This window comes from Rattus norvegicus, chromosome 3, assembly GCF_021556685.1.
Source record: "Rattus norvegicus strain SHRSP/BbbUtx chromosome 3, alternate assembly SHRSP_T2T, whole genome shotgun sequence".
NCBI lineage: Eukaryota > Metazoa > Chordata > Mammalia > Rodentia > Muridae > Rattus > Rattus norvegicus.
Genome location: NC_141536.1, coordinates 56,432,149 through 56,455,797, shown reverse-complemented (window position 1 = coordinate 56,455,797; position 23,649 = coordinate 56,432,149). Strand labels below are relative to the sequence as shown.

The following is a 23,649-nucleotide window of genomic DNA, read 5'->3' as shown; positions in this document are numbered from 1 at the left end:
ACATTTTCTTTATCTTACTGATGGTCACCGAGGTGGGTTCCATTACCTGGCTATTGTGTAGAGTGCAGTGAGCCACATGTATGTGCAAGTGTCTTAGTGATCTGTTAACATTGTCCTTTGGGTGTTCTGGTGGTTGATTAAGAATGGCCCCCTTAGGCTCATACATTTGAGTGCTTAATCATCAGGAAGTGGCACTATTTGAGAAGGGTTAAGAGGTGTGGCCTTGTTGAAGGAAGTATATCACTGGGAGTGGGTATTGAGGCTTCAAAAGCCCAAGGCAAGTGGAGTGGCTCTATCTTCCTGCTGCCTGAGGATCAGAATGTAGGACCCTCAGCTACTTCTCTGACATCCTATCTGCCTGTGTGCTGCCTTGATCCAGGCTAAGATGAGAATGTACTAAACCTTCAAACTGTAAGGCAGCCCCAGCTAAATGCTTTCTTTTATAAGAGTTGCCATGGTCACCATGTCTCTTCATAGCAATGGAACACTGAGGAGTATGGCTGAGTCATGGAAGTTCAGTTTTTGTTTCTTTGAGGAATCTCCACCCTGATTTCCACAGAGGTGGCACAAGTTTACTATCCACCAGCAGTGAAGGATCTCTCTTTTCCCACATCCTCACCAACATCATCGTTCGCTTGATGATAGTTCTTTTTGTAAAATGTGCTTTCATTAGAATGCTGTTTTAATTAAAATGCTTCTTGGAAGGTAGGGATTGCAGCATGTTTGGGGATCCAGGAGAGCTGCTCAGAGAATTCTTGAGACCTAGCTGGTTTTCAAGATCGTACACCATGACAGATGGCAGCATGACAGAGCTGGCTTTTCTACCCTCATGTTCTCAGAAGAACATAGTTTTCCTGATGTTTTATATGGCATATGGGCCATGGATGAAGGCAGAGGCAGACTTTATTATCATTTTAAGAAGATTTGTTTTTATGTGTATCTATGTGTGTGTCTATTTGCTTGTGCATGCATGTGGGTGGGATCCCAGAGAGACCAAAAGAGGGCAATGGACAGCCTGGAGCTGGGGAGCCAGGGTGCCCTGAGCCTCCTGATGTGGGTGCTGGGAAGTAATTGCAGTCATCGGAATTAGGAGCAAGCACTCTTAGCCGCTGAGCCATCTTTTCACCAGTGTGCATTTACTATTTTTTCTTTTTATGTGAATGAATAAATATATTTTAACTTTTTCTCAGTTCTATTTTTAATGTAATAAATATTACTCATTTGAACAAAAATTTCTTGGGGTCCCCCAATAATTTTTAAGAGTGAAATAGAGATGTTAGAGAGATGGTTCTCTGGGTAGGGGTGTGTGCTGTACAAGCATGAGGCCTGGGTGGGGTCCTGGCATGCACACAGCTAGGCATGACAGTGCTTGTGTATAGTCGCAGCACTGTCTGTACCAGGCAGACAGAGACAGGAGGGCCACTGGGACTTGTCTGCCATAGCCTCTCTCCTGGTTCAAGGAACAAGGAAAGAGTGAGATACAGGAGGTCCTCACTATTTCTGCACACACATGTGTGCACCTGCATATACATGTGCATACAACGCCTCCCATGCACACACACATGAATATAAACCCAGGCCCTCCCTCTGTTTCTGCACACACATGTGTGCACATACATATACATGTGTATAAAATACCTCCACGCACACACACATGAACATAAACTCACCATGCACATAAGCACATAAAAAATGAATTGGAGTCCTAGACGCAAAATTTCTGAGAGGCTCTAGTCTACCACTCTAGGGAAGAAAGTTGTAAGTGAATGATGTTTCTCTTGTAAACTTATTTAAGATGGGTCTCGGTTTTGGCTATGGGAAATTTCAATAGTTGCAGAAAATTTAGTCACTTTGCTCGGTTTTCGTTGTTGGAACACTTAGAGAACCCTATCTCAAACACACTTGATACTCGCAGTTTTAAAATCCCTCAAATCCCTTGGACAACAGATCAAACAGCATTTCCTTAGGGAAAGCCTGTATTATATATTCAGGTCGGATCAGATTTCATTGTTAACGCTCTGTTAGCCATTCCTTCTCTGTCACGTGGCTTGCCAGGCAGAATGCGGGTGGTTGTATCCTCATATTTAGCAAGTGCTTTGGGGGCTGCTGCTCAGTGTATGTCTGGCAACACTGTATTAATCAGTGTAGCCCAGCACCTACGGGAGCATCCAGGAGACGTTTAAAGACTCTGACTAGAAGCACAATGCCAAATGAATTAGGTACATATTTATCTTCTAGGGTAAGAGCAGTGTTGTTTACATCACTACAGTCATGCTCTGACTGCCTGCTGCAGCCTCCTTCCTTCTCTCCCTCCCTCCTGCTCTTCATATGTTTACTGAGCAGTTGCTATTGGACGAGATGGAGAGGAGACACACAAAACAGTTGCTTGCATTTCCAGCACTCCAGCCATGAGACACATCAATGCAATGACCCCAGAGCTCTGTGGAACTGACCTGGCCAGAGAGTGGGGGTTGCTCCCTTGCAGAAATGCAAGGTCACCAGCTTCCTGATGGCTAATGGGAGCTGGGGGAGGTGGGGCAGGAGGAATGTGCAACTCGAACAGGGTGTCTATAAAAAGGAGACTGCACTGAGAGCTCTGGTCAGGGAGACCTGTGCCTCTGTGGAGGAACTGAAAGCTCAGGGCATGCTCAAGGTGGGGCTGGATGGTGGGTCTTCTGAACCATGAGAATTTCTGTCTTTGTCTGAAGAGCAATGAAACACACATGTGGAGATTGAGGGGCCATGGTCTGATTACATGTTAGTGTAGGAAACAGTGTCACACTAAAGTTCTGTTAAGTTATGTTAGGCCAGAAAAAAAAATCCCTCAGATTTGGATGGGAGCTTACTGCTTTAATTTTATATTGCTAAGAAAAAAATCATGAAAGTCAATGGCCCTAGATAGCTGCTTCAAAGGCATGAAAATAGATAAATAAGGCCACCGTAAAATACCAGTCAAATAGAAGGCCCCCAGTCATGTGTACTGACAGGCGGCAAGAGCCAGTGCATGCAGTACTCACTTAGCACCAGCAGATGGCGTAGGGCATCGTTACTGCCATGGATATCAGGAGCAGGGATGAAGTTTCTTCAAATCTCCGCTGAGTCGGGAGGGACAGTGTCCAGCCCCCACACGTGCTATTTATATTCCCTGCGTCATTCGACCTGGCCCAACTGTTTCATCTTAGGCTTGTTTTCCCCTCACACAGTCCGATTCTCTCTCTACTTATTTGTTTTACTAGGGTTTATCATATCTATCGTGTTTTTATAGGTTCCCCAGTCCCTGCGCTAGCAGATACAGTGCACATGGCAAGTCTAACACTATGCGTGTGTGTGTGTGTGTGTGTGTGTGTGTGTGTGTGTGTATCTGGAAGGAGGCCAAAGCGTCTTACCACAGATTGTGTACAGAGAAAGATCTGGAAATGGCTTTTGTTTCTCAAGGTATGACTTCAGCCCTCTTCCCAGACACTTAGATGCATGCATGCTAAGACAACAAGCATAGAAAAACTCTCACAAATGAATGCAGGGTTACAGCTCTGGGGCTTGCTGCCCCATGCCCCTTGCCCCGCTCCCCATTCCCCTAAGCTGTGCTTAAACATCAGGACTGTCCATCAGTGTCTGGTTCTCCTCAGCCTTGGGCTGGGACTCACACTGGAGCTACCTACCTCCATTCTGCCTTGTTATGTAAAAATGAGTTACACTGGTCAGGAAGATTCGTGTCATTTGACATGGACTCTAGGATTGAAATGATTTGCTTGAACGATGGCCGTTTCTGAAAGAAGAGAAGAAGGAACCACCATGAGATTCAAGGAATGAAACAGGAGAAAGTCCAGCCTCAACATGTCAGGGTTCTGACTGTGTGTGTAAAACCAGCAGGCCACTGGGGGCAGGGAGCCATGGTCTTCACCCGCAGTTAGTTATCCTCAAGGATACACACACGTGTTGATTTTTACCACACTGACTCTGGTTGGGATAACAAGTACTCGTTTGTATGTATGGAGAGAGGCGCTAAGTCTTACTTTGAGGCGTGGCCAAGAGCTCCGATTTTAGAGATGAACCTGTGCAGTGGACTTGGTTAAAGCTTAACTACACTGTGCATTCTGGGCTCTTCAGTTCACAATGGTTCCCTTTGTCTTGTTTTTATAGACTGTGTGTGGGCAGGCAGTATCTGCTTACCAACCCACTGGAACTAAAAAGACGTCCCAAATCAGTCTGAAAAAATTTTTAAGCCAGGGTAACATCATTGTCCTCAAGGTTTATCCCATGGCTCTGACAGCAGCTCCTGAAAAAGCTTGCCCAGTCTGTCTCTAGCAGGTCCCGTCTCTGCTCACCTCCTTCCTCTCCAGCCAAGGCGCAGACAAAAGGTTAAAACAAAAATGGAGAGGCATAATAAAAGGATGATGCATGCTCTCTCCTCATCGTGCCTCATAATTACACCATTTCAGAACAAATTACAGCTACAGCAATTAAAACACGCATTTTAATTTGGGAGCACAAAAACAGGAAGGAACAATGTTGAGGTGGCTTGCTCTTAGGACCTGGTGCTTCTGACATCATTAAGGAAAGCACTTTCCCCATGTTTCAGAAATGTAAAACTAGGGTATTTATTGACTTCTGTCTTCGTTTATTTCGAGGGCGCCCACACGTGCGTGCACACACAGATGGTGTGTGTGTGTGTGTGTGTGTGTGTGTGTGTGTGTGTGTAATAAAGCATAGTTAAATGTTACTGGTGAACAAAGGAAAATGCTTTAAATAGGGTGCATGAAAACAAGTCTATGGTTTTAAACTTCATTCCGATCTTCCTGTCTCCTACCATGTGTCAGGTTTTAAATGAAAAACAAGCAAAACAGAAAACCCCCAAGCTGTGTAACTTTGAACAAAAACTGACAATAAAATAAATACCAGAAGTGCAGCAGGAAAAGCAACAACAGGGCTAATGATTTTTTTTTTAAAGACCTGGCTCATGGACCCCAGGCTAGCCCTTTAACTCCGTGTAGCTGAGGATGACCCTGAATTTCTGATCTTCCTTCTACCTCCCAAGTGCTGGGCTATATAACACACCTAATTTATGCAGCGCGGGGAAATGAACCCAGGATCTTGTACATGTTAGCCAAACATTCTACTAACTGAGCTACATTCCCAGCCCAATGAACTATTAGAGACTTATTTTCTCCTACATTGAATTATTCTTGAAATAAAATTAAACTCCTTTGTATTCACGTGGCAAGCATCCCCTAATAAAATATCTTAAACCCAATTCTCATACATTATCAGAATGAGCATTTAAAACGCAGGCATGGCTGGCTGCAGTGGTCATTTCAGCAGTCCTAGCTGTTGAAGGGGGGGTTGGTGCTAAGACACGAGGATTACTGAGCACAGTACTTCAAAACCAGCCCAGGCAAAATAGACCCTGGCCTCCAACAACAATGTAGAATTCTGTGGTCATGGTCTCAGTGTGCTGTTTGGAGAACGGGTATGCTGTGTAGCATCTGGCGATGCTCCTCTAAGGACTTAGTTGCCTTGACAGTGTGATGAACAGATTACTTATCTAGGAAAGAAGTGACAGCCAGGACCTCTCACTAAGCATCTTTAAATCTCTGTTTGCTATGTCCATCTTATACACAGGACAACAGGCTTAGAAAGGTGGACATTATCCAGCTTTGTACAGAAAGCTGGTCACAGAACCTGGGTTATGCTTTTAAATGTCAAATCTTTCATCTCATAGGGAATGATACCAATTGCTACATAATTCTCAGCTTTAGAGATGCCATTTTAAAACAAACCAATACTCATCTTTTATTTCTTTTTTTATTTTTATTCATGTGCATATATATGGGATATGTATATATATTTATATGTGTATGTATGTATATAATTTTATTTTTGACACAGGGTTTTGAATATCCCAAGCTGATCTTGGACTTACTGTGTATTATTTATAATTCTCTTCCTCTATTTCACACCGGCTAAGCTACATTTCCAACTCCAATGGAATATTTGAGCACATGAATCTAGGCCACCAGGACATACTATCACTTATACAATACCAGGTTTTCCCTATAGGTCTCCCTTCACTGTAAAAGAACACTAGCCTTAGAGAGAAACTGAATATTGTAATTAAGTATTAATACTCTAAAGTCTAAAGTCTGAAAAAGGAAATAACCGACTGCTGCTCTCCAATTAGAAGGACTGGTCCCGACTCTGAGCCACGGGATGAAAATGTCAGGAAATTTACTGTGGTCTGGTTTCTGCATCTACTTTCTATGGCTGAGAATTAGGTAGGAATTGGTATCATACTCTATGAGATAAAAGATTTGATGTATAAAAGTGTACACACACATGTGTGTGGTATGTGTGTGTGTGTGTGCGCGTGTGTGCGTGTGTGTGTGTGTGTATTCCCTCGTAGACCGTGCAATCCATTTAGTATGAAAATCTATCACCATACAAGCTCGATAATAACCCAGACTGACCGTGGTCTGGGCAGGTTCACAGGTCCTGGGAAGGCAGGCTTAGTGGAGTGCTGCCGGAGAAAGAGCATGCTCAGGGGAGGAAGCCTGTGCTGACAGATTAGCCATGGGTACTGAGGGGCGAGCTGCAGCCGCTCTCTGATCAAATTAAACACAGTGGCCTGGAGTACTTTGTCAGAATAAATGTCACGAGTGTAGAAAACAAAAATCTGTTTCAAAGTTACTTTATACTTCATGTGGCTGGAGCACAAGATGCTTCGGTTCCCAGAGGGTTCAGCTTCCTACATGTTAAAGGCATTGCTGGTTTCATGGCTACTGTTCCGGGCTTAAATTCCTTGCTTTTCAATGTAGTTATATTATCATTTAAGTGCACACTCTTAGGATGTTAACTAATGTAGCACCATGTTTTCAACCAAGGAATTAAATCATACTGAAATATAATTACGACTCTAGGGATCTGAGTACATTATTCTAGTTCAATGCAAATAATTTCAAGAGAAATCTCTAAGCCGGAAAGAGAAAACACTGCTAAGAATCACTGTCTGCTGCCACGGGCATGAAAGTAGAGGGACGGTGATAACGTTCAAACAGTCCGTCTTCGAAAAGAAGTACACGAGCATCTGCTTACAGTTTAACTTAATTAGCGGTAAAGTGGACATTTTTTTATGCTTAATTATTAAAACCCCTCATTCTGGAGAAAAGAAAAAAATCACACACTGAAAGTAAGAGGCCCTAAAGCAGAGGGGCAGGTTGGAGCACTCAACCTCGAGCGCCACTGCCATGTACTAACGAAGACGGTAGAGATGGAAAGTCAGGTGCTTTAGGAAAAATAACACTAAGTTCTATGGAGCTCCACTTGCCAAGAGGCTGACGGAAGTCTGCCGGACGCCAGGGCCAAGGGAGCCCCGTAAGGAGTCTTCCTGGCCACAGAAGCAAGGCACACGGCTGGGAGGCTTCCCAACACGGGCGCTTGCTGGTGTGTCACTGTATTTTATCTTCAGCGTAAGGTGACATGCCGGAGATGTTATGTACGAATCAACAGGAATTCTGTCCACAGGCTCACATCGTCTCTAAGCCATTTCCACCAAAGAACAGACCCGTCATCAGTGTTCATTCGTGGGGCTCTCACTGGACATGGGTATAAAGTATGGAAGAAGTCCACATTATTATGTTTCTTCATTAATTTTAAGGCCTCTGTTTTTGAATTAGTAGTAAGACCTCAATTTCCATAATGTTTTTTTACAAATTTGAATTGTGAATTTTGTTTCTTGAGTTTTGATTGCTCAATTGTTTTAATGTCTAATCTATGAGACTCACTTTAAAATTAGAACCTTTACTATGAAAATTTAAGCAAGCACAAAACAGTATAATGTGCCTCTATATTCTATGACTGAGCTTCAAAACTTATCACTGCCAACCGTGTTTAGTTTGTACGGCTGTCGGATGCCCTTCACTTTGAAGCAAATCCAAGGCTAGCTATCATTTTATCTATAACTATTTCCATACGTTTCCAAGAAGTTTTTTTTTAATTAATTAATTAATTTATTTATTTTTCTGAGACGGGGTTTCTCTGTATAACAACCCTGGCTGTCCTGGAACTCTCTCTGCAGATCATGCTGCCTCAAACTCACAGAGATCCACCTGCCTCCATCTCCTGAGTGCACCACAACCACTCACCTAAGGATATTTTCTTAGGGCTAAACTTTGTGGGAAAAAGGAGCTGGGATATCCATGCTTACATGTGATAGATGCACAAAAGCCTAGGATTGGAATTTCTTCAGTTTTATTGTGACAATTCAAAAGCATCCCCAGACTTGTCCAGGGAGGACACGCTGTGATTCTACTGACATAAACTTCTCCCTGCTCCCCTGTTAGAGAGAAAGGCAGCAGAGAAGAGGCTAAGGGCAGGGAGTCATGGCAGACTCTCTGGGTTCACATCCACTGGCCGTGTGGCCTTGGCCCATCATTTAACCTGTGCTGCCTTGGCTCCTTCTGTGAGCCAAGGTTGAGATCGATCAGATTCTATATCCAAGAGTTAATAGAAAGTGCTTGAAACGCAACCTCACATATAGTGTGAACTGTGTTGGCTGTTTTTGTTTTTGGTTATGTGTGGTGTTTTTTTTTTTGTTTGTTTGTTTTGTTTTGTTTTTAAAAACAAGGTACAATGGTCATGATTAAAAGCAGAAGAACAAAATTGTTTTTTCGACCAGAATGCCAACAAATGCTGTTAAAAAAACAAAGGCAATATAAGTCACTTGATCAAGATATGGAGGTGTCCACCTGGGGCTTCATCATCCTGCCGTTCACAGGCTTGGCAATTCAGTTGCTACCCCAGGTTTTAAAACCTCAGAAATGAACAGGTGAGGTTTCAGAAATGTGAACCATAACAAACATACCTTGGCATCAGCCTCCCAACACTGGTGTAGCAGTTCAGCAAAGCTTCTGGGGCAACTGCTTGGAATGGTTAATCTCTACAACAAAGGAGGAAAACAGAAAAAAAAAAGCCACAGGTTTACTCTTCACGACAAGAAAATGACCTTTGACGGACTGTCAAACAGTTCATTTAGAAGCTTAAACAGGACACAGAATTTAAAGCTTCCACAGATTAATATTAATATATGACAGGAGAATTCATGTTCCGATCTGCCCAGCTCCGGCTTTCCCAGGTGGAAATCCTGGTGGATGGAAAAGTCGGGTTCATCGTGACAAATGCAGCAGAACAATCCCAGCTACAGTGGGAGAGGGGCAAGCTGGGGCCTAACGCTGTGTTTAAAACTGTGGTTTTAAATTTATCACTGCGTTTTTATAGCGACATAAGATTTATGCCAGCCAGGTAGCTAGGAAACAAATTGAGTTTTGGCAGTAGGTGTGAGGCTCTGAAACCGTCCTTGGCTCAGAAGATCACTCTGCATTTTCTCACTGGTGATTCTGGATGTGCCATTCAGAATGCATAGCTCACTTGGCTTCACCTCTGGCCACGCCTGTGCACTGAACCAGACTGGATACAAAAAGCTTGGCTTGTGAGCATGGATCCTGCTCACACACCCTACAGTCCTGGTTCTCATAGAACACCGCAGGCCCCTATCTCAGGGGGGAACTTTTGTTTTAAAAGGCTTAACGGTCTGGCCGATAACTCATCGGCAACAACAGAACGGCCTGGCATGTATGAGCCCTGAGCTTGATCTTCAACACTGTAAAGATCAATGTTCCCCTTCACAGACCGCAAAGTGCCATATAATCCAGAACTCTCTTGCAAGTCACCAAATCTCAAGTGTCCCGTGTGTATTTATGTAAGTAAATAAAGTTTATAATTTTCTAGACTTAGCATCTAACTAAATGACAAAAAAACATAAAAAACTTTTTAACAGTTTACAAATATACCAGACTTCTCAAAAGCACAATATCCACACACAAGAAATCAGAGGAGACTGGTTTTTACATTATTCACAAGCTAACTATGTTTTTAAAGTACTGTTACTAGCAACAGTGCTGGTCTTGGAACCAAGTCATTAACACAGCTTATCTCTACCTGGCTGTATCTGCATTCACCCGCAAGACTAAGCACCTTAAATGGCCTCATCATCTTCCTAGTAAGGTTATGCCTAGCCTGTGCTTTCTGTAGTATTTTCATTTACTCTTCACATTACATGGCTACACTGACTTGAAGCATGTTGCGTTCGGGCACGTTGAGGTTTTCTGGTTTTCTTTTTGGCGGAGCCGGGGCTGTCGAAGCAGTTGTCACAGGGAGAACACTGGGGTTGGAGACACAGCCATGGCGGACCAGCGGCGCTCACGAAGCACTGGGCTGCATCCCCGATGCTGAGGGTGTGCGTGGGTGGGTGGTTGTCGTGGAGAACTGAGAAGCTAAGCACTAAGGTCTAAGTGTCTAGAACTGTCTGCCAGGGAAATTTTACAAATAGAAAATTTAAAACTGAATTTGGCTGGAATTGGGTGACGCTATGCAGAGACCTGAAAAAAAAAATAGGTGTCGGGGCAGGAGAACTGATAGTCTACATTTAGAATTACGGATGATATCACAATAAAGTTAATAAACAAGCAAGCTCGCCACATCAAGGCTAGGCCAAGTCTTGGAAACTGCCAGTCCTTTGACATCACAGTGAGCAGAACCATGTTTTCTACTGTTACTTAGGTGTATTGTAAACTGTACACTTTTCATGGAGATCTAAAGGAAAATGAGTTGCTCACCTAAAAGACAGAAGATGGTTGGGAGTGAGAGTGAATAAAGCTCACTACAATTGCATGCGTGCAGCCGTGTGTACTCCACACAAATGAACGGAAGGTTTCAGAGGGACGCCCTGCAGCACAGCCTTGACGGGGTTTACCAATGAAGCAATGTCAGCAGGCTGAATGTCCTGATGCCCTCTTTTCTCACTAGAAATCTTTTTATATACAACATTTCAAACATCACACAAAGGAAAAGGTAATTTAAATATCTAATATCATCAAGGATTAGTTAACCACAGACTCAGATACTTTTACGTAAGGGATTTCTTTAGTGTATTAAAAAGTTCTTTAAAGTAGGATCTGAAGTATTTATGTCCTGATTACAGAACTTGAATGCGTTCCTAACGCATCCAAACACACCAAAATGGCCACATCTTTGTACTACGTGGAAACACTACTTAAAGCTTAAATATTTTAGAACAAAGATTTCTCATTTAAAAGTAGAGTGTCTCCCAATAACTAAACTAGGTAGGGTATTTTTTTAAAAAAATATGTTTGCACCATTTTATATGTAAGATGCAAAAAAAACTGTTGGTTTTCTCTTTCTAAAGTTAAAGAGTAGTAGATTAAATTTAAGTTTAAAACTTTTGTGCTTTTATTTAGTGTGTGTGTGTGTGTGTGTGTGTGTGTGTGTGTGTGTGTGTGTACAGGGATGTGTGCACCTGTGCCATGGCGTATATGTGAAAGTGAGAAGACAATTTAAGAAAGTTAGTTCTCGGGGCTGGGGATTTAGCTCAGTGGTAGAGTGCTTACCTAGGAAGCGCAAGGCCCTGGGTTCAGTCCCCAGCTCCGAAAAAAAAGAACCAAAAAAAAAAAAAAAAAAAAGAAAGAAAGTTAGTTCTCCTCCTACCATGTGTATCCTGGGAATTAAACTCAGGTCATCAGGCTTGGTGCAAGTGCCTTTACCTGCTGAGCCATCTCACTGTCCCAATAAAAAATAGAAGTTTGATAAAGATTTTTGTATTAATTAATTTGCTATTTACAATGAAACACATTTATATAAGAAGCCAAGTATTTATAAACGTAGAAATTATACTCTAGGACATTCTGAAGGCTCACTGATATTTCATGGACATAGAAAAAAAAGCAAATACATGTATTTAAAAAGTTCTTACTAATGCCTTAAGTCACTGACTTCTGTGCAGGTTTGCTGCCCCCTTGGGAAGGTGTAACAGGGTTTATGAATCTATTTTTAATAGAGGCTAATGTCAGAATTGTCAAGTCAAAAGCCTTGCTCCATAAGAGTTGAGAACCAAAGGTCCTTAGATATAATATTAGAAAGCATGACCTCTCTATAGGTTCAGACATGGTGCTCCGTGTGGAGCTACAGCCTATAGAAGGGCTCGCACCGAGCTTAGGAGTGCTGCCCCAATCCTAACTGGCCGGCTTGGATGCCGCTGCAGCTGTATAAGGAATTAGCAGTGGAAGCTGGGTAAATACTTTTACAGACTCCTAGGAGTCCATATTTATTTCAAAATAGGAAGCAGTTTTGAAATGCAACCCTACTAATTGGATATAGAGATTACAGAATGACTAAATGGGTCACCTTAACAATCTCTCCTTGGTAGTTTAAACACATCGTTCTTAGTTAAATGAAGACTGCCAGAAATATGGAAACCTTTCTCCAACCCCAAAACCGAAGGTAGTCAACAGTAAAGACAAAGGAAATATTGGAAGTTGAAGAGGTTTTATAGGTTAGGCTTCTCGAGGTGAACTCGGTCTCTGGAAATTGCTTTGACACTACGTGAGCAGAACTTGTTTGGGAACCAGCGTCTCTAACATGGCAAAAGGAAGACGCCTTCGTGAGTGGGAACACTTCGAATCCCAGCGAGCCTTAGCTTCAACACTTTCTTTTCCACAAGTGAGTACTGTGCAGAATGCAAAGAGTAGATAATTATCCTTAAATCAAGCAGTTGCACTCTGATTCATTGGCAAGCTGAACCTATGTCACCATGTGGGTTCTCTCAACTTCCCGATTCTTGTGATGAACGGCTCAGGAAGTCTTGAGCTGCTCATCACAGCACACCACATCATGTCCCATTGGCTCTAGGGCCAGGAGATGGCTTCCTTGTGCGTGATATTAAGTTCTGAGGGGTGTGGGTGGGAGCGTCCCAGCCCTCAGGCAGGATGGAAGCCCATCCCCCTCTTCACTTTAAATATCCAATGCTTTAAAAATGCATTGGACTACAACCTACTCTGTCTCTCTCCAGATAAAAATACGAATCATTCTGTCAACTCTGGGGGATCTGGGTGGCTTTCTAAAGCCCTTTCCTGGTCCATCCTGTGTGGTGTAGAGATTGCAGAGTGCCTGCTTCTGGGTCAGATGAAGGTCAGTGCTGTCTTCACTTAGAATTGTGAAGCCTGAACTAAACACCTAACCATCTCACTGGCCAAAGGTATAGAACAGAAGCAAGTGGGTCCTCGTGTTCAAAAATGATCAGTTACCTCATGTGAGGTGAGGTCTTACTGAACAGTGCATGGAAAATTACTATCATCTAATTAAAACCTAACAGCTCTCGTGGAGCAACAAGCGAGGCCTGGTCTTGCACAGAAGTCCTTTTCATCTCTTACGCTGGGCAGCCCTCTCCCATCAAATCCAGCCACTACTACGTGCCTCCCATCCTCAATGAGTGGAGAGGACAAATTAGTCCGATAGTTCTGGGTTAATGGGATCCGGGAGACGGAATTTTGGTTTCTTCCGGTCAACAGCAGCTCTCTGATTAACCAGGCTTGCTCTAGACTCACATGGGGGGTGGCGTGGGTCAATCCAGTTCTGTTAAAGCGCTGAAGGGAGCAATCTTTACATAGCATCCGTGCAGAGGTTATCTCACTTTAAGGTTGCACTCAGCCTTTGTACACGGAAAGGAAAATGAGGAAGCCCTGGGAAATAAGTGGTTTTGCCTTGCAAAGGCAAGCGTGCATGTCCGCGACGCCATCTAAGTTCTCCTAATGCTGTGGTACTGGACGCTTCATCCTTATGCTGAGAGGCTTCCATGGCTGTGCCTTTCAGTGACAATTTGAAACCTTTCAAAATGTAGTTGCTCCCTTTGATATGGATGTGTCACGGTCTCTGATGTAGGCTCATAGGTCCAACTAGCTGAGAGTCTCAATTTGTGGGAAGAAGAAAAGCGAGGCTGGGGACACAGCACAAACGGTGTTTACGCCACTGAAGTTCCTTTGAAATGGAACGACTCTGCATGAAGAAGCCAGCGCTCTCGCCACCGCCTCGCCGATTCCAGTGAGGAGCTCATCTTCAATGTAGTGCTCAACGTAGGTGGCAAAACTGTAATTTTTCCCCTTTTTTGAAACTATTTTTTCTTCTTTTATTTTTGAAATTCTCATCTAAGCGACAGTTTCTTGTACTATAGTGACTCCTGCTGGGAGAGGTAAGTTGAAGTAGCTGAGGTCTCTTACAGATATATCAACTCCCGGCCAGTAAAAAAGATGTCCTGAACGCAGGAGATGCAGTTAAACTGTTCCCTACCTTGGGCGCAATGGCTTCTTTCATCACTAAGAACAAACCCCCAGGTTTTACAATTGAGACTGAGAAAGTAGTACAGTACTTGTCCAATTTTTGATCTACAGCATCACGACGTGAAGCTGCAACAATTAGATGTAAAGGGTCCATTCATGAGGAATAACATCACTTTGACCCTTTGTGTTAGCTCCTACTGCTAATCTTTCCATAAGCGTGAACTTACTTTCAATTTGAAGAAGATGAAAAAGTCTTTTGCAAACCCCCAATTCTGTTTTCTGATCTATGCACCTGAATGGAGAAACGGAGTCTTACCTCGTTTTTTTCCACTACAAGCCAAGCGACTTGTAATCCTTCCAAACCTTTAAAGGGGACCTCCCTTGTTAGCATCTCCCAGAGAACCTATAACAAAAAGAAAATGGAATTTTTATTCTGGTACTTTATATCGGTATATTACTGAAAAATGTAGCTAGCACTTAATTGTATCCAATTACTACACGTAGCCAACATCTGTAGAAACTTCCACAATATATGTATATATTCAAACATAGGACTTCTACCATACATTATATACTTTTATTTTCTTTGTATATAAAGAAAAAAAACTTGTTTTAGGTATTGGAGTGTCTACGCTTAAATTTTTATATTAGCGATTAAACTTGATCTTACTACTTCTGGTATTTTCACATATTCCCACAAACTAGGTTTTGTATTTTGTTAGAGAACAGTCTTTCTGCCTTGAATCTCAGATACATTTTTCATTAGATAGTAACCAGGCATTCAACACTTTTTAAAGGTTCAATAATGCCACAATTAAAAAAAAAACCAACCCAAAAACCCACAATGTTCCCAGTTCAAATCGTTAGCAAACTCATCTGTCCCATACTCAGAGATATCTGTGAAATTTTAACATTTAGATACTGTGATTTGGACAAATTTCAGAATGAGTCATTCTAAGGAATCCATTCCTACATACATACACTATGTCATATTCTGAGTAGTGCACATTTAATAAGCATATGAGCCGACTGTGTGCACGAGTGAATCTTTGCATCCAACATTGTGTAAAACTCAAGCTAAGTGGGGGAGCGAACATCAACTGAAATGCTGCAGAAGGAAAGTGGTTCTAGAACAGTGGGTTTGATTTCTCTTTAAATCCTGAGTAATGGCGATTTGAATGCCCAGTTGCTTTCTCTTTTTATTCAAATAGGCATCCCAAAAATTGGTTTTGAGACAAGAGACTGGCTATGTAGCTTAGGCTAGCCTTGAACTTAAGATCCTCTTGTCTCAGCCTCCCAAGTGCTAGAATTACAGGCATGTGTCACCACGCCAGCCCGATATCACAAGGTGTCGTCTACCGGCACTTTGCAAAGCACAAAAGCAATTCTAATTTTGTTAATAATCAGTTTGACAAGCACTATAATTTATTGAGGGCCTAATGTGCTCCAAATCCAAATCCCCATTACATGCGCTGCCTTGATCACTACCAGGTCCTCTGATATCATCCTCAGTTTATGGGTGACAATGACGGTGTTTGGGGAGCTCACATGAACTTGCCTACACCTATCTACCAAGTAGGTCAGTGGGATACAAACTGCTTCCTTACTTGGAGGCCGTGCTCTCATCCCCATCTAAGCATGGGGAAGCTTCACTGTTGGAAAATACACAACAGGCTCTGCTGAAGGTACAGAGCCGGGCAGACTTGGGGCGACGACTCTGCACGGTAGGTAGGTTTTGCTCTCCCTTGCTGCAAACTCAAAAGCCTATTTCTAAACACAAGATGGAAGGCATGGCTCTATCGAGTAAGCCTTAAACTGTAAAGTCATTATATCCTCAGACAGCCTGCTGTCTTGTTCAAGCCATGGCATGTTAAATGAATGCTGGCGAGCACAAAGATAATTAGCAAGAAAATCAGGGAAATTGGCAGATGCTCCTCAAGCAGGAGAGGAGAAAAAAAAAAATCCCTGAAGCCTCTTTGGGCTTTTAATCAAGTGTGTAAGGTACTTCTTCAGAAGAGCTACTGAATAATTCTATTTGAGTCACACAAGTGATTAGGCAAGGTATGGGGCACCCAGAAGGGGAAGGTGCTAGTGCTGGAGGTTAGTGAGGGAGGGCAGGAGTCAGCACAGGAATGTAGTCACCCAGCCACCCTGCCTGCCTGTGCAGGGGAGAGGCAGCACTGGGCTGAGCAGGAAATGAGGTCCCTCAATTTCCTGTGATCATCACTGTCTGTTAGTGACAGAAGGGGACGGAGCTGAAGGGTGGGGAAATGGAGACAAGAAGGCAGCTTCAGAAATGTCAAACGCTTCAGCCTCGCAGACGCTCAGGTAAACAGTTCATGCCTCCCCTTTCCTAAGTCTGCGGGCAAGCGCGACAGGCACACAAGTGTGTGCCCACGTGTAATATCTGCTTGGATTCTACAGAGTAAAATGCAGCCCCTGAGACTCTGGGGCAAGGACATCGCATCAAAAAGGCATTTATTCTTCACTTTTTTAGATTGAAATATTTGGCTGGAAAATATCAAAAGTCTAATCAATGAAGAGGCGTGACCCTGGAACAACCGGACTGTGTCACCCCATCTGCGCCTCTGCAGAGCCATGGCGGCCGAGGGGGTGCCTACGGGATTCAAAACTGTGGGGCAGAGGCGCGCACCGCCAGAAGCCTTGGCTTGTGGAACCCAAACAAGGTCTTCCACTCAGCACCTCCCATACTTTTCCCTTTAAGTATCCAGATTTGGGAATGTACCCAAACGAAAGATAGGGTGGCTTTTTTTTTTTTTTTTTAAATACATTCAATAAAAACGACATTTGGCACAAGAAGTAAGTTTGTTCAGGAAGTCACTTGGAGGTCTAAAAATACATTAAGCTGATGCCTTAAAATTCCAGTTCCGAGGATGCAGGCCAAACACTGCTGTGATCTTTTGCCTTAAAAATATTTTCCAACTCATTGTATATCAAGACGTCCTCGCAGTTACTGCACTCACAAGGAAACTTTCTATTTTCAGTTTACAGAAGAGAAACCTGGACTATGGGGCTGTGTTTCTGCCTTTTCTCTCACAAACAATAGGAAGCCGTCACCTGAGCCAGCACTCTAGACAAGGTGCAGAGGGTGCCTCTTAAGCTCCCTCAGTTGAAGCTAGCTTTGGCTGGAAGCTCCTAGGAAGGCAACCCTTCCACAATGCCACTGGGAAAGCTTTGTGGAGGGTGACAAGCCGTGTGCTCTCGCAAGGCTGCCTGTTCAGTGATCTATGCCCTTCTTAGCAGATCATGTACTAAGGATGTACAAACATCTTTCTTGTAAAAGTTCTCCTTGGAGAGAGGACGACTGGCTTCCTAACACTGTTGCTCCGCATAGCAACAAGAAGGGTCTTGGAAGGCAGCACGAGGCTAGATAGTTTTGCCACACGTTCAGATAAAACTCGTTTCTCAAGTCAAGAAAGACTAAAGACAAAACTATGCCTCGTTTTTTGGATGAGTTTCAAAAATCAACCTTTTGATGGCCATATTCTCTGAGTGTGAGCTATGCACGTTTATGTCAGAGTGACCACTCTTCCTTTGGAAGGGTCGCCGCCATTTTGCATAAGTATATTGTTTTCTTAGGTGCTTCTTTTGAAGTTTGAGGATCACAGATGTCTACGTCCTAACATGGCCTCAACTGGAACAACTATGCACTCTCTTTCTCTGATGCCCAACTTACAGGGAACTCATAACCATCTTTTGGTTTTTGTTTGTATAAATGGTTGTTTTAAGACAAAAGGTTCTGGTGAGCAAGGCTTGTTTCTCCCTTTTACTGATGATGCTTATTTAGAATGGACAGAATGAGAAGGGACAGTGTCAAATGCCATCCTGAATTCTTATCTTGAAATCGGCATGAACATAATTCTCTGAGGTTCTGCTGACAGAGTTCTCTGTGTGAGCAAGCCAGCATTCCTGAACTTCATTCAAAGTGAAACTAGTAGTGGAAGATGATTTTATAATCATTTATTTTATGCATTACATGCATGTGGTAGTCAGACGACAACTTGGGAGAAGCTGTTTTCTCCATCCACGTTCTTCCTTCTAGGGATTAAATTTAGCTCAATGGGGTAACCCACACTGAGTCATTTGGTCAGACCCAGATGATGGCTTTGTTCTGACGTTTCCTTGAATGTAAGTCTGGGTCTGACACAAGTGTAGTGCATGCAGAGGCCAGAAGAGGGCGTCAGATCCCAGGGACTGGAGTTACAGAGAGTTAGGAGCCCCTGCGTGGGTGCTGGGAATGGAACTGAGGTCCTCCAGAGGAGCAGCCATTTCTTCAACCCTCTAAACTGATTTTAAGGAGACAACGAAACATTTCTATTTCTGCTACTCAAGGGCAGGCAGGCAGGCAGGTTCTTGCATGAATTCTACATTGAGACTGATATAGTCAGGGAACTGGACAGTTGGGCTCTGGGCCACACCTGGGGTGTGGTGTCAGGCAGTCCTGGCAGTGTGCATTTCTTTTAGGAAACGGCTTGTTCAGTGTCTGGCACATCCTTTCCCCAGGCAGCAGGATGGCCCATGTCTTTAATACCAGAGGCTAGGTGAGAGGCAGATCTCTGAGTGAGTTCCAGGCAGCCCTGACCTACATAGAAAATTCCAGGTCAGCCGGGCCACATAGTGAGTCCTTGACTTAAAAACAAAGCAAAACCATTCTCCCCGCAAGGAAGCCACACAAGTTTGAGCAAAGGTGGGGGTGGTACACGTGTGACTGAAGGCCTTGTGTGCACACGCATCTCTCGAAAGTGGCACACAGCCCCTGGAGTAAAAGGGTTTTATAAACAAATGGAGAACCTACAGCTCTGGGAAAAAAGATCTAGGCAGCACTTAAGGAAGTGCTCGGTGAGAACTGCCAGACAGATTTTAAGACACAGGAGGGATCCTTAGACTTAGGAGTCACAGTCAGTAGCTATGGTTTCCAGGGGAAAAGGCATTAACTCTCAGTTACAGGGACCACGAGGGCACTGTCTAAGGAAAGGCAGACTGGTGCCTTTTCACACAGAGTCCCAGGCATCTGGAAGAAAGTGGTGTGGAGTTTATTTTCACAAATGCAATAATACTGAAACTAAAAGTTCTTTTTATACACAACTCAGAGCTGTGACTTCAGGTCAGAAATCTCTAATAGGGAAATTCCAAGACTTGTCAAAGTATAAATTATACATGGGCTGCTAGAGTAGGAACCAAGCTGGAGAGAGCCCGCCAAGTGAGAACATGGGTGCCTGGGTGCATGTCTCTATTCTTATATACTCCTGTACATGCAGGGAGAGCCGGACAAAAGACCTACATGTTCAGCACATTGCTGCCTTCCAGGAGGGCCGGCAGAATAGGGCACATCGGCTTCTGTTGAAGGCAATGAAATGAGGTTCTGGTACCATCAAACATGCTATGCAAAATTTAAATCAACCCACATTTGTGTCCAGCCCAGAGACTAACTCAGTAGGTAAACATTTTCACTAAAGGACCATAAATTAGCAAAAAGAAGACAATTTCCTTGTGTAGTGCTGGGTATTGAACTGGCCTCGCATGTGCCAGGCAGGTGGTCCACGGTGCAGCCATGCCTGAGCAAAAACACTGTAACAAAATCCATTTTCAGAATTTTTGGTGAGTGTATGACTAATACACTGAGAGGACATAGAACACAGCCTGGGCAGGCAGTCTCCTCTGGGACTACTATTTTGTTTTGCCCCTTTCTATCAGTGGGAAATGTTTCCTTGTTCTCTGTAATAGTGAAGTTTTCATTCTCACAAACATTCAGAATTAAGGGGAATTGAATTATTTAAAGCTGACACTACAGTTACCATCCATCTAACCCCTTTAAAACCCTAGACTTTAGCCAAAAACATACAGTCCATTCTTGAAACTGTTTTCAGTAGCCATCGAAATTCACCCGTCCCTAAGAAATGTAGCAATTTAGGAAGCACTGGCGCACTGGAAAAGCCCCCACATAAGGAAGTCAGCTCAAGAGGGGAAGGGCAGTGCCTGACACATGGTCCTCTCCACCACCTCCTCCTACCTCAGGAAAAGGGTGTGTGGAGGGAGTGACCTGTTTCTTACAGTGATAGCGTCTCTTTTGTGAGGGTCAAATAGGTAATTCGGAGGTGGCAAATGTGGCACAGAGGCAATGAGACCCAGAGACTCAGAGTTACCCATGATGCTCTGGGTCTTTTAAAGGATATACAACACTTTAGGGGAAAAAACATCTTCAAACAAGCCACAAAGGATTCTTTCCTGCAGCAGGAAATGCCCTACCAGATTCTTCCTCCCAAATGATCCTTCCTTGGCTGGCTCCTCCCTCGATTCTACTCTTTTTTTTTTTTTTTTTTTTGGTTCTTTTTTTCCGGAGCTGGGGACTGAACCCAGGGCCTTGCCCTTCCTAGGTAAGCGCTCTACCACTGAGCTAAATCCCGATTCTACTCTTACTCCCATCCGCTGTCCTCCCATCCCTCCAACACCTTAGCTTCACCATTTGCTCTCATAGCTTTTGCAGCAGACCTGGGCAAGGTTATCTGGTCTAACTACATCTTCTTCTGTAGTTTCAGAAATGCACAAGTTTAGCTCACTTGGCAGCTCCTGGCCATCACACACCATGTGGCCATCTATTCTAAGACATTCGCAGTATCCGTGAACTACACAGATGCTCTACAGTCATATTTCCACTCAGCACAACAGCACTCCCGGCAGGCCTCACACTCGCCAGGCTCTGTATTATTTGCTTCTTGGAAGTAGTGATGGTTCTTCTTGTTGCAGGGCCGATTAGCTCGGAGTCATAAGTGATCAAGCACACACTGTGACAGCTGGAAAGCCCCTCCCTAAGGCCTCCACTGTGGCTATTTTCTTCTCTAAGCTGTTGGCCCTTCCTATGTCCTTTGGTAAACGAGAAACGAGAAACGTACTCACCACACCGTAGGAATATGTGTCACAGGTTTCAGACACAGGGAGACTCTGGATAACTTCTGGAGCCATCCATGGGAAAGTGCCAACCAAGGACATGTGTGTTGTATGGTTATGGAACCGCGATGCACCGAAGTCACAAATCTGAGGACATAGGAACCAACATCAACTTTCTACCCAGCACTGACAGCAGACTGTTAGTCACAGAACCATCATCAGAAATGGACAACTCTCTTCAAATAAAAAGAAACAGTCCTACCTTCAGCACTCCGTCAGCAGCAATGACAACTGAAAGAAAATGAAGAGAGATTATGATAATCACTTCTGTTTGAATCGTCTTAGCATCGAAGAAAACACAACTTCATGTTTCTAACTTTGAAACCACTCCATTTCTAACTTCACAGTATAAGCTAGGCATGGTGGTGTGCATCCGCAATCCCGGGCTGAGGCAGGGGGGCTACCGTGAGCTGAGGCAAGCCTAGGCTACACAGCAGGAACTAAACCTGTCAGGGATACATAAGAAGACCCAGTTCCAAACGCACACATTTGTATAAAGCAGGTATCAAAAAGCCATTTTGAGCAGCACCTCATGGAATTAAGCGTTTTAAAAATGCTATCTGCCTTATAGGAAGGAACTCTCCAATTCAGTAACTATTTTCCTTTTATGTTTTATGATCTAAAATTCTGTCTCACTGTGTGTGTGTGTGTGTGTGTGTGTGTGTGTGTGTGTGTATGAGTGTGTCTGTGTGTGAGTATTCTTCCCAATTGAAGATTAATTTTCTGAAAGGTGGAGACAACACCCGTTCACTCACTCATACACTGTGTCTTGACCACAATGTTGCTGAGCACCTACTGGGGTCAAAGGTCACCGCTGCCTCTCCTCTCCTCTCATGAAGTCTGCAGTTCATCAGAGAGGCCATTAAACATCCACAATGAAGTGGGGGGCGGTGAATTATATGAGGAGGGAAAGAGAGTTAGTAAAGAACCAACCAAGAGGAACATCTAAGCCTGGGGAGGTTGCATGAGGTTTCTGGTAGGAATGGATGCTTGAACTAAGACTTGATGACAGAATAGCCTAGGAGAGAGAGGAGTTTCACCTATGAAACACTCAGGTGCAGGCGTAAAGGCATAGCCATTCTGGAAGACAGAAGCCAATCCAAGAAGAGGTCTTGTGAGAAATGAAAGGACACAGAGAATGTGATGTGGAAGAATGACAGGAGGCAGACAGGAGACTGATGGCCTGCATCACAGCACACAGCAAGAGGCAAGGAGCGGGCTGTGATGAGAGTGGCTGTGGTCCGGGAGAAACATGGTGCTGTCAGTCCTCAGACTGTGGGAAAGGATGGGAGCCTAGTGGGTTGAACTGAGAAATATCTAGGTCTGGATGGGGTCGGGGGGGGGGGGAGCTTGAGGAGTAGCATTGGGTGGACGAGGGCTCAAAGATGAAATCCAGAAACCTCTGGCTTCAGCAGCTGGCACTGCACTCACCAAGGAAGAAAAAGATAGGCGTGGCTTTTTAAGGCAGGAGGGAGAAGGTGAAAAGGTCAGGTTGGACAGAAGACATGTAAGGCCATGTAAAACATCTGTACAGCATGCCTAAGAAACAGTTCCAAAGCTGACATCAGCCTAGAGTGTTGCTATGGAAGGAGGACTTCTATGGGAGCGGGAAGGTCAAAGAGAAGGCCAAGGACAGATGCCCTAGGAGGGTTTCTGGGGTTTGTTTAGTAAGCCACCCAGTGCCTTGAGCAAGGTAGACAGCAGCTGTTACTAGTGACTTTGGTAACTGGGAAATAACCAGTGTGGTGTAACTAGTCTGAACGGAAATGTGCAGCGGCAAGAAGGGAGCTACAGACTTTTGCAAATAAAATGCAAATAAATATTACTGTGGTATTCAGTTGTTCTTAAAATATCTCCATGATCCTGACATAATATTAGCAAGTGCTCGTTTAAAAAAAATAACAACAAAAAACAATATGGGGCTGGAGGATGGGTCGGTGGGTGTAGAAGCGCTTGTCATGAGAGTCTTGTGAACCGAGATGGATCCAGCGATCCATATAAAGATGGAGAAGATAACTGACTCCACAGCGTTGTTCTCTGACTTCCAAGGGCACATCTTAGCACACACACGCGCACACACACATACACACACACATACACACACACACACACACACGCACGCACGCACGCACACACACACGCACGCACACACACGCACGCACACACACACAATATGGGTTTATTTTTACTACATTTACTTATTCATTTTCTGTGTGTGTACATGTGTTGGTGCATGCAAGCCATGGTACACACATGAAGGTCAGAGAACAACTTGCGGGAGTTCTCTCCTTCTGTCATGTGGTCTTGGGGGATTAAACTCAAGTTGTCAGGCTTGGTGGCAAGTGCCTTTTACCCACTGAGCCATCTTGCCAGCCCAGAACTAAGTTTTCAAAAATATTACAGAAAACAAAATCTCACTCCTTCTCCCAGCAAAAACAATTTGCCAAGGTTAGGCTGATACTCTTTTGATGTTAATGTACACTCTTTCCTTTTAACTATATAA

The 23,649-nt window shown here is 43.8% G+C and overlaps 1 protein-coding gene and 1 long non-coding RNA gene across 5 annotated transcripts in view; one reads left to right on the top strand and one right to left on the bottom strand.

Moving 5' to 3' along the window:
• Positions 1-23,649, bottom strand: part of Map3k20 (mitogen-activated protein kinase kinase kinase 20) — a 159,365-nt gene that overhangs the window by 54,966 nt on the left and 80,750 nt on the right. For all 4 annotated transcript variants that reach the window (NM_001398993.1, NM_001398994.1, XM_087652488.1 and 1 more), the window contains 5 exon segments: positions 3,660-3,766; positions 8,858-8,932; positions 14,497-14,583; positions 21,096-21,233; positions 21,349-21,377. In NM_001398993.1, coding sequence (NP_001385922.1) covers positions 3,660-3,766; positions 8,858-8,932; positions 14,497-14,583; positions 21,096-21,233; positions 21,349-21,377 — 436 coding nt within the window.
• Positions 16,419-16,996, top strand: LOC134486106 (uncharacterized). The gene is made up of 2 exons (XR_015684380.1): positions 16,419-16,508; positions 16,678-16,996. It is a non-coding gene; the product is annotated as an uncharacterized LOC134486106 (long non-coding RNA).